The following is an 11,228-nucleotide window of genomic DNA, read 5'->3' as shown; positions in this document are numbered from 1 at the left end:
CCAATAGCATTTAGGTGATTATACCAATTTTACGATGCAAGCAGACGGAAATGACATCGTAAACCTAGGCTATATAACGGCGTGCTCTCAATAAACGCCATTTGCCATCCACCACATTGGTGTCTGTGAGCATTTGGACCGAGCGGCCCAAGGGGGGGCTGTTGCGCTGTTCCTGAACCAGGTTGTCACGCCTCTTGAAGGCAACAAGTACCAGTCTGTTGTGGAATTACCCTTTAATGTGCCTTTTCTTCTTGTGAGAAGGGCACAAAGCACTTCACATGGGGCACTACCCTCTGCACAGAGCAGGTGTATTTATATATAGACATGTAATATGTATGCTACAAGAACAGCTGCTAGCTTAAAACCAGTGTTGAGATAAGCATTCACCTGAGATGTTTTCCTTGTTACTTCTAGCAAGCTCCACTTTTTCAAGGCAGAGGAAGGGGCAGCTTGTAATTGGCAGTGCTGCATACCCAAAGGAACTTGCAATACACAGAAAAATGAGCGCATGTTGCCAAATGGTTTAGGTAGGATCCCTTCAAACAGGATTATTTGTGCCTCCTGATCTGTGCAAGACAGGTCCCTGCTTTAGTCTCCTGCTTCAAGTGGGTCCAACTTCAAAGACTGTTTACATTGCCCAGGACCTTCATAGGCTCTCACTATTTCCACCATCCCTCTGGGCCCGTTTCATGGCTGAATCACCACCACTGAGAAATTCTCACCTCATCAGAGTTTCCCTTGCTGGAACTTGTGACTGTTTCCTCCTTTGTTGTGCACCTCCAAGCAGGGTCTGTTTGTACCAGTGCTGCAGTTTTGCTTGTTCTGTCATCCAGTTTCCATTTGGATGAGTTGTGCTTTTGGTAGGATATGTTCCTGTAGTTACTACATGATCTGGAAAACTACAAATCTGAGCTCCCCAACACCAACACTTCACCTGCTCGCTGCCCTGTTAGTCTGCCTCTGCCCTCTGCACCTGGCAGTTTTACATGCAATGTTTGTGTAAAAATCAAATTTTGCTAGAATACCTGCTTTTAGAAATGGGAGGATTTTGGAACAAGCAGAGGGATTTTGTTCTCTTCATTGAGTTTAGCTAGTGTTTGTTCCTCTGACAGTCTGTCTCAGATATAGTCCAAGAATCATCCTAATGCATATTCCCACAGACCTGGGGACTGAATTAGGGATAACTCATTTTGAGGAAGAGAATGAGGTTACCTTACCAACAAAAATGCTCAGTCTCTCTCTGAGAAATCAGAGATGAAGATGGTGCTTTAACCTGCCAGAGGGGAGACTGAGATGAGCTCTTAGGCAGAAGCTCTTCCCTGTGAGGGTGCTGAGGCGCTGGCACAGGGTGCCCAGAGAAGCTGTGGCTGCCCCATCCCTGGCAGTGTTCAAGGCCAGGTTGGACACAGGAGCTTGGAGCAAGCTGCTCCAGTGGAAGGTGTCCCTGCCTGTGGCAGGGGTTGGAACTGGATGAGCTTGAAGTGGTTTAACCAGATTTAATATTTGAATTGGGAATACTTTGCAGGAGCTGTTTACAAAGTGAGATCAGATGGAACAGGCCAGAGAACATCAGTACAACGTCCTGAAGAAGGCTGCCTCTTCACCTCAGACCTCAGTGTATTGACAAAGAGAATGTGTCACTTAACTGTCACCAACTCTCTTTTTTAATTCCCGTAATTCAAAGCTATGGTTTCGGTTCTGAATTGGATCTTTTGGCTTTCTTTTTTTCAGACTGGCTATTTTGGCTGTTCCAGCTGACCATATCCTGAACCATGCCCACAGAACTTCCACAGGTAGAAGCTGCAGTCTAATCAAGTAGTCTCATTCCTCAGAAGGAGATTCTGAGATCATAGAACCCCAGAATGGTTTAGGTTGGAACGGACCTTAAAGCTAATCTGCTTCCAACCCCTGCCACAGGCAGGGACACCTTCCACTGGAGCAGCTTGCACCAAGCCCCTGTGTCCAACCTGGCCTTGAACACTGCCAGGGATGGGGCAGCCACAGCTTCTCTGGGCACCCTGTGCCAGCGCCTCAGCACCCTCACAGGGAAGAGCTTCTGCCTAAGAACTCATCTCAGTCTCCCCTGTTCTGGCAGGTTAAAGCCGTTCCCCTTGGCCTGTCCCTACAGGCCCTTGTCCCAAGCCCCTCTCCAGGTTTCCTGCCGCCTCTTTAGGCACTAGAGCTGCTCTGAGGTCTCCCCTTAAGGAGCCTTCTCTTCTCCAGGCTGACCCAGCCCAAATTAAAACAACTGCACTGTGACATTTCAGAGTGTTTACAATACCAAACATGCACATCACTTATCTGGAAAAGTTTTGCTTTGCACAGACTTTCGGAAGGCTCTCTCAGGTGTTCACCCTCGATTTGCTTGGTTTGCATTTCCACTCTGAAGAAAGATTAGAAAACAACTGCTGATGTTTCTAAGTGAGCAAATATGCAGGATATGTTCTAAAACATGCTGAAAGAATCTAAGCTGTTGCCTCCCATAGTGCTAAACAATTCAGTTTATTACAAAAGCAGGGACATTCGGTGCAGAGGCAGACCTGATGGAGGTGGTATGCTTTGGACAAAGGTCTGATGGGTTGAGATCCATAAAATGCCATGATTTTTCACCAGTGTCTTTGATGCCTTTGCTCTACCCAAAATGACCCCTGAGCAGCCGTTGCCTGTGTGCATACCATTGCAGGCTGAAGGAGGCAAGAGCAGTTCTTTGCAAGGCATACCCTGAACTTGTGTAATGTTCCTGTGAACCTGAAGCCTGCTTTGCTTTCCAGCCCTGTAGTATTCAAAGAGTGCTTTCTGAGAAGTGGAAAGCTCTTCAGCACTGCAAGCGTTGCCTACTTAGCTAATGAATATGCAGTACTTGCAAATGAGTAGCTATTTGCTTTGAATTAATGGGATGGAGAAAGCCATTACATTGGTAAAACATGCAAAAGACGCCAGAGAAATAAGAGCCATCTTTCTGCAGGTACCTGAAGTTCTGACAAGAAGGTAAGGCAGAAACACAACTCTTCATTTTCTCTCTCACAAAGTGGTTTTACTTCTCTCCAAAGAACTGCCAGATACTGCCCGTGTTAATCAAGCCTCCTGTGACATTGCAGTTGCCCACAGTTTCTCTTCTCCTGTTTTTGTCTTTGAAACACCTCCAGGATAAGGATGGGAGCTAACCTGGTTCAAACATGTACCGAGCACAAAATGACCCTGCATTTCTGTGATAGGAACAGTAATTTTAGGGTATACAGAGTATCATGATGATTTTGGAGGAAATCTATTTATGTTCTTCATAATTATTGCAGACAGTGATGATCTTTCTCTTGGGTAAAACATCAGGGACTGGGTCTACCTTTCAGTGAAAGGCTTTCAGTTGGAAGCTGATATAAAACACTAGAGAAGAGCACAGACTATATGCAATTAATCTTGATGTGAGCTGTCAATTCTGCTGAAGCAAAATGCGAGCAGGACTGTCTGGCACTGTGGAACAGTGCTTTTGGGAGGATGTTCAAATAGCTCCTTCTAAGAGAAGCAAAGGGAGTGTGCCTCAGAACCGGTATCACAGGGTCTGAAGAACATTGAACCAGCTTTCAGCCAGCAGCTGTAGGTGGGTTCAGAGGAGCAGTAACTGATCCAGGCAGATGCTCGGAGGCTGCTGCTTCTGTTTCCATGGGAACGGAGGCTGGCTCCTCGAAGAAGGCCAGGTGATTGCAGGGGTGTTTAAATTGGCACAATTGTGGATCATTTGAAAGCCCCCAACATTCTCACATTGAAATTCAGTGGCCATTTGTATGGGAACGGAGGCGCAGCGAATCAGCTACAAGGCTTGACTAGTTGAGCAGAGGCTTTCCTCTGGAAGCAGTTTCATTGCTGCTAGTGTCTCTAGGCTTTAGGACTCAGTTAGACACCAGTGGCTGGGCTGTTTTAATTTGGAACACAGCTGTACTACAGCAAGCATTGTGAAGCCATAGCTCCTAGATGTAATTGTTACAGAGGCTTTGAAGTACTCTACGTGTGCCTTCTGTTCTCCATTTCAGTTTCACAATGATCCAAGGGACCACAATATACCTGAGGAGTTTTGAAAAATACAATCATCCTAGTACCTGAATTATCTGCATTCAAATGCATCTCCTTATGTACTGCCTTAATGCTTTCCATAGACCCCCTCATCCTGTTTCTGTATAGACTCAAAGGTTTACTGACTACTTCCCAAAATCAGAAGCATTAACTGTGAAGGATGTTTTGCTTGAAGCCCTGGATGAGCAGAACCCTGCTTGTAGATGCTGGTTTTGTACTTTTAACTTCTGTCGGGTCCAAACCTGCCACCCAAATCCCCAATAAAAAGCTTTATGCAAAGCAGTGTACAGTTAATAAAAAAGAACATTAAACTTCCATTTGGATGCACATCAAAGTTCTAACATAATTTTTACAAAAAACAATAGACTTTTCATCAATTTCCACTACAGAACAGATTCAAATGGTGCATTCTCCTGCCAAACAATATGATTATCAGAATAAACCACCAATACCCTGTCATGGAGGCAGATTCTTGGCCTTATGAGAGAGCAAACCTGATTTGTGACCTTTCAGAGCAGTGGTGGGAAGGGAGCTGCAGTGGTTGTTAGGGAGCCTGTTCCACTCCAGGTATCACTGACACCTCTGGACTTCTGAGTGGACACAAAGCTTAGATGAAAAGCCATGTTAATAAGGGGAGATGAAAGGCCCTGAAGGTTTTTAAAGGATCCAGCCTGGCAATAACCAAACAAACAAATGGATGATCACTTCTCATTGCCACATTCATCCCACTCCCTACAAGGCCATAATCTAAACCTCTTGCCCACTGGAAATATTCCTGTTTGGAATAGAGCTATCACTATAACTGTATTGTAGGGGAAAACTTCATGATGTTCAGGGTGGATTCAGCAGAGACATTCCAGGACTTAGCAGCCAAGATTCATTGGGTCTGCTCCCCTTCCCTGCACCCTGCACAGCTCCCACAGCCTTTCCAGCCTTCCCACAGTTCAGGCCACTCACACCAAACTATGAACCCAACCATGAGACCTGAGAACTGGGCACTGTGCTGACTTGTTGCAGACCAGAGGATGGTCTTAGGAAGATTTCTTCTCCAAGTGCAGCATTTCTTATGAGAGCTTTACAGAAGACTCACAAGACTCTCCTGTTCCTGGGTCACTCAGGAGGCTGGGGTATCTTCTAAGACAGACAGCTCTTGGGAACTGCTGTTTCTGGGTGCTATTTCAAGCTCTGCTAAACGATTCAAGTTTAAAACTGCATGCTACAAACCAGCAGCTGCAGCAGAGCAGCTCAGCACAAACTCAGTAAATGCCCACTGCAAGACATGTAGGTATGATTTGGTGCTTCGGCTTACAGGGGAAAAGACAAACAACCCTATCCCAGTTTTTCTGAACCCAGTCATGGCCAGTGCAGCAGGGAGGTGCACCTGAGGCTCTGCAGAGAGCTATTCACCAAGCAGAGGTGGGGAAATGAGCATGTAGGGTTATGAATTCTGTGCGTTCCTTGCACCTTGGAGGCTGTGAAGCACCAACCCCATCCCAGGCCTGCACTCTCGCACTGATGTGCTTGCCCTCACTGTTTACTACAGGTTTCAGTTTCTTCAGCTGCAAACCTCAGGCATTTTCCTCCCTTTTCCAGAGCCCTGCCGAGCCCCTGCAAGGCACAGCACCCTCTGCACATAACCCAGCCAGGCTGGTGATGGCTCCAAAGCAAGCATCTGCCCAACAGCTCTGCTTCATCAGAGCCAGGGGCTGGGCTCGCATCAACTGATGTTTGGCAGCTCATCAGAACACCTGAAGTAGGAGCATGGTTTAGGCTCTCCTCCAGGCAGCAGCAGGAGATGAACTCCCCCCCAGCACAAAGCTGGTGGTGTGTGAGAGGCTGCTCCCAAGGGAGGCGACTGTCCTGGCAGGGACAGGCACAGAGCCCACCAAGTAACCAGGGTTTTGGTTGGAGGCCAAACTACAAATAATGGGAAAGCAGGATATGATTTTGGAGGCCAGAGTGCCCTCTGGGCATTGTTCTGAGACCCAACAGAAGCAAAGCTACTGAAACAGCTCAAATTTGGAAATAGCGAAAGGAAACATTCAGTTTTAGACAGACTGAGATAAAATACTCTCTAAAAGGCTCTTTTTCTGCTTATAGATCAGGTGTTTTGAGCAGTGCCAGGCCCTCAGAATACACGTTTCAGGGAATTCCTCCTGTGGAAGGAAGCATCACTCCCCCCTCAGCACCCTCTGCAAGTGAATCCTCACGTTTCTCCTGCTCACCCTCTAGTGCAATGATGCTTTTTTTCCTGCTGCTCATGACAACCAAAGCAATTCCACACCTCCCTTCTGCCCTCTGCACTCCTCATTTGCCCTCTCAAAGCCTCTGCATGTTCCCTGCCTTCTTCAGACCACAAAGAAAGAAACTCTCTGACACACAGCTACCAACTGCTCATGGAGGGACCACTGGTACCCAAGCAATGTCTGTGAAGCATCACTTCAGGGCCCGGTGCCAATAAACTCTCAGCTCTGTCATCTCAATTCTTTTTTCAAGCGTTTGGATTTAATTTCTGAATTTCCCATCTCTTGGTTATTCACAGGAACATTTACATGAGGACATGCAAATCAGAATGTTCTCTATATAGACATGCAGGTATCTAAAAGCGTGCAGACACCTGCACACTTCAGTGTTCTTAATTTAACCAGTCTTGAAAAACCTTTTCTGTTGCAGAAATGCAACACTGAGCTACACTTCCTGTGTGCAAACACATGGGCTCCTCCAACCCCAGGAGAAACATGGCTCATGGGCTTCTTTTACATTGTTTTCTTTGTAAGACCACAGCATTCTGTGACAGTTTGGCACTCATTTCCTTCACAGCTTATCTCTCTGTATTGTGCTGGTTTCCTTTGCATTTCAATTGCTCTCTCTCCTGTATCTCATCAAATTATAGAGCTGAATTTTGCCTCTTTGGTTTTCAGCTTGTGAGCCTCTCACATGCACACAGGGCACGGAGCAGCCTGACATCACTTGACGTCTCCCTGCTTCCTCATTTCAATATGAACTATTTAGCAGCAGAGAAACAGGTTTGGGGTTAAGGTGCTGAGCGTGTGCATGTCTCTCTGTGTGAGCCACGGCTTTTATCCCCTCTGTCCCGTCCCAGTCATAGGTCATCACGTGGAGCTGCCTGAAACTGCCCAATGCTGTTTGCACCAGCCTGACTTCAGAAGAGCCAGGTCTGTGGATGTGCTTCACTCTCTGCTTTGGCTGGGGTAAAGCAACAGGGCTCAGAGCTGTGGCTGCTGTGGCTCTCACCCAAGAGAGAACTTGCTGAAGGATTCCTCACCCTCCACAGAGCGGTAATAATGACACAGCTGCAGTTTAAAGATGCGTTTTGGGTGAGTATTTCCTACATTCAATATATCTGCATTTAAAAGTCTCTTAAAATACAGCTTGGCTCTATATGTGGCTCAAAACTAATTTAATCTTGTTCTGTGCTTTAAATTTGGTTTAGTAAAAGCAGATTTGACTCCAAGTGAAAACCTACTTGTCTGGTAGTACAAGTGCTAGGTCCTCAGCAGAAGGCTGCATTGTAAGAATACATCTGGCCCACATAAACCAACCGGCATTCCCGGTTCCTGTGCTAGGTCCAGGAGCCACCTGTGAAAGGGTTTGTGTGTCCCTTAGGACAGTGTCCCCGCTTCAGGACTGTCTCCCAGCGCAGGTGAACTGCTACTAATGATAGGCTGGATGCGCTTACGTTTGCTGCTCTGGCTGCGTGCAAATGCTGCTGCTCGATCACCTCTGCAGCCCGTGCCTGCTTCTAGGTGCAGAAGGGCATGCACAGGGTGTGGAGGTGCCCAGGGCTCAGACAGAGCACCCGGAGGAAAAGCCAGCAGTGACACTCAAGAATCAAGCCCAATGCTCCCTTAAAACCAGTGGATACTAAACCATGTAGATACGCTCCCTTTCTGTGTGACTTCTGGTTGAATAACCTTTTTGTGTCTTGTTTTCAAGTTCCTTCTCTGCAGTTACAAGGTAAAAAGGCCCTCATCAGTTTTCCCTCCAGGGCAATCTGAAGTTTTCTTGCAATTGCCTCTCATGTGGGAGTTTTAAGGAAAAAAGCAGCATCATCAACAAGTTCTAACATTGCAGAGCTGGGTAAACAGGATGTTTCGTGGTTGCCTCGACTCTGAGCAGTCATTTTCCAGCATCTAGGGCTGACTTAAAGAAAGACATGAGGGCTTATGAATTCTTCCTGCCATTTCCCTATCAGGCCGAGTAGAACAGTCCCTTTACAGTGTGTTTGCTGCTTGTGTTTTCTTTCTACCTACTCCCTCCCCACCCCCAAACCAGCAGGGCAGAAGCAGGAACACATTTTGGTGAACCCCCTTCCTCCCAGCCCTTCCAGGAAGCCCTCCCCACCCCAAGCACCACATTTGAGCAGTTACATCAAATGCAATGAGGAAATACAGGAGTGCATTTTGATGTTAACCCTCACTGCACCCAACCACATCCACACAAGATGCTCCGTGCCTCCTCTGCTGCACAGCTGTTGCCTGCACTGGGTAGGATGTGACCAGAAGCCAGTGCTACCTTGGGAGCTGCAGCTCTGGCATTCCTGCACTGCCTTTGGGAATGTGCCATCTGACCCTTGAACTGCCACATTTGGTGTGTTTACTTTCAAGATCTTGGACTTCAGTGAGGCTTCAGTGAGGCGTCCTGCAGGGACTGGAGCAGGGTTGGGGTGATGAGCACCAGCTGGCAATCTGGCCAGGCCAGTTCTTTCTGGCTCTTCTTCCCTCACCTTCTCTCCTATGCTTAGTCACGTTACCATGACTATAATCCCTGTTTAGCTTTGAAGCTAACACCTTCCTTAAAGGAAAGCATCTTTGCCTTTAATACTGTTTGGCTGAGAGCATTGTCTCACCAAGCTCGATTAAGAGGGCAGGAATATATCTGGTTGAGGATGGCGGGTTTAGGTATGCAATAATAAGTCTTTTAAAATGAAAACTCACAGGATATTGCACAATGTGGCAGAGGCATGCAGCTTGCCCCCGAAATCACAAGATCAGCAATTATTTTTGCATTCAAAAGGCTCTGTTATGCCCATTAAGTGAGATGGAAATGTATTTGCATGGTTTGCTTCAGTGAGCAATTATCTCCTGGATTTGATTTGTACCATGAATGGACACTGTCTTTATCATTAAAACCCAAAAGGATATTTGCACCATAGCAGATTGCTCAGTACAGATCCCTGATCTCTAAGACCTGTCTGAGGACACTGCTGCACCCTTGCTGTCATTCCTCCTGACAAGGTACACCAGAGCAAGAACTCTCTGCTCTCACCATTGCTGAACTTGTTCATAGGAGGAAGTTTCTTTAGCATCTATAGCAATCTGAAATACATAAAGAAACCTTAAAAGCTGCAGATCTTCCCAGCTAGCAGAGAAAGAGGCCCATTCATTCCTCCCCAAAGTCCCTTGGTCTTCCTAAGAACAGGGTGTGCTGTATTCCAGGAAAATGCAAATTGTTCCTCATAATAGGTGTAAGTTTTAATCTCTCTTTTCCTCTATTATGTGTAGCCATGACTTAATCATAGTCCTACACCACAGCTTTCACACTTGCTTTGGAGCATGGCCTGGGCTCAAACCAGTGTATTTCTTAATTTCAATTTGGTTTTGTATCCTCCACACACCCTGTGATGGTTTAAGTCAAACTTGCTCAAAGCCTCCACCAAAATGTGCTTCTCAGCACAAGTTTCGTGTCCTCTGTTAATAGTGTTTGGAAAACATTAGTGAGATGGAAACACAAATCGGTTTTGATAGCTGGTGCAGGGTAGTTGCTAATGGATTCATACTCTGCTGGGCTGCTACACAAATGTAACAGATGTTACCTGTCTTCTCCAGCATCACATCAGCCAGGTAGACACATTCCCATGTTAATAGGGAGAACGTCTGCTGAGTTTCATGTTAACAGGGTTATGTTAATAGGCAGAGAGCTGAGCAAACCCCACTAACCAAGAAAGTCCTTCCCCTTGTCACAAAGATTGAGTCTCTCTCTTATTCTGTGTTCCTGTACTTATCATTTGCTTTTCCTCTGAAATTCTTGTTGCTGCCTTTTCCTTCTGTTCCTTCTATTGTGCTTTTCTCCAACATGCTGCTTAGCACTCCAGCTGCAACCCTGTGAAACGCAGCTATTTCTACCCAAGGGGAAGGCAGGTGCTTACTGGTCTCACCCACCCAGGAAGGGGGAATGAGGAAAACTTCTAAAGGAGGTGTTTGGTTTTGGGACAGTCTCCAAAGTGCCCGGAGTTGAATGGTGCAAATCTATTCCCTTGGGCAGCTTTGAATCAAACTCAAGTGGGCAAGCCAGTTCTGGAAATTGGCTCCTAAGGTGCTTGGAATTAGGTGTGTGAAGTGCTCTCTGTTCTCAGCTGTGGGATGAGCTCAGGGCTTGTGCACTCTCACAGCTTTCCTTTAAAAGAACAATTAAGCTGGAGATATGGGCCAGCAAACATGATGAACATGAGATAGCAAGATGTGCTCCCTGCCCTGCTCTGGACTTCTCCTTACCACCATCCTGCCAATGCAGCTCCTGTGGTCAGATGCTACAGCAGTGGGAGGTATGGAAGTGCTGAAGATAAAGAGCCTGTTACAAAGATGCTTGCTTCACCTTTCTTGTTTTGACTCCAGGCTATATTCTACATCAGGTTCAATGCAAAGTTGAGTTTGCAGGTGAACCTCTCAATTGTTACTGTAGCTTTCTCACACAACAGTCTATTATACATGCCAGGAAAAGACGTAATTATTTTAATAAAAAATTTAACTTCTAATGAGACTCTTAACTGTGGAATAAGAGTGCAGAGATGATGGTAAAAGTCACAGTAAAACTATTTTATAGACCTACTCGGTGATGTAGGGAAATATAATGTCAACTGGTTTGCTCAGAAAATGAAGTCTTTTTTATACCAGCAGCTGCCTTTCTGTAGAGGTTAAGTTTCACAGGGCCCCTTCTTCTGAAGCAGGAGGAAGTAAGACAGGGCAGGTTTGTCTGGGGGGGAGAAACAGGGGCTAATGAGGGCTCCTGCCAGCCCCTGGCATCCAAAGCAGGGCTGGGATCAGGCAGGGAAGGATGTGGCTGCCAAAGCTTTCATCCTAGCATCTCAGCTTTGCAAGCAGCTCTGCACCAAAATCCAAGTGAATGAGACTGCATCAGTTGCA

General features: G+C 46.4%; 1 protein-coding gene across 2 annotated transcripts in view; it reads left to right on the top strand.

The window, feature by feature from the left end:
* Positions 1–7,098: 7,098 nt before the first annotated feature.
* PSTPIP1 (proline-serine-threonine phosphatase interacting protein 1) overlaps positions 7,099–11,228 on the top strand; it is a 51,525-nt gene continuing 47,395 nt past the window's right edge. The window contains exon 1 of one of the 2 annotated variants that reach the window (XM_031045965.2): positions 7,099–7,403. In XM_031045965.2, coding sequence (XP_030901825.1) covers positions 7,371–7,403 — 33 coding nt within the window. In that variant the 5' untranslated portion in view covers positions 7,099–7,370. The remainder of the gene's footprint in view (positions 7,404–11,228) is intronic. The other variant, XM_031045964.2, reaches the window with a different exon arrangement.

This window comes from Melopsittacus undulatus, chromosome 9 (assembly GCF_012275295.1).
Source record: "Melopsittacus undulatus isolate bMelUnd1 chromosome 9, bMelUnd1.mat.Z, whole genome shotgun sequence".
Taxonomy (NCBI): domain Eukaryota; kingdom Metazoa; phylum Chordata; class Aves; order Psittaciformes; family Psittaculidae; genus Melopsittacus; species Melopsittacus undulatus.
This window is presented reverse-complemented; position numbering and strand designations above follow the sequence as displayed.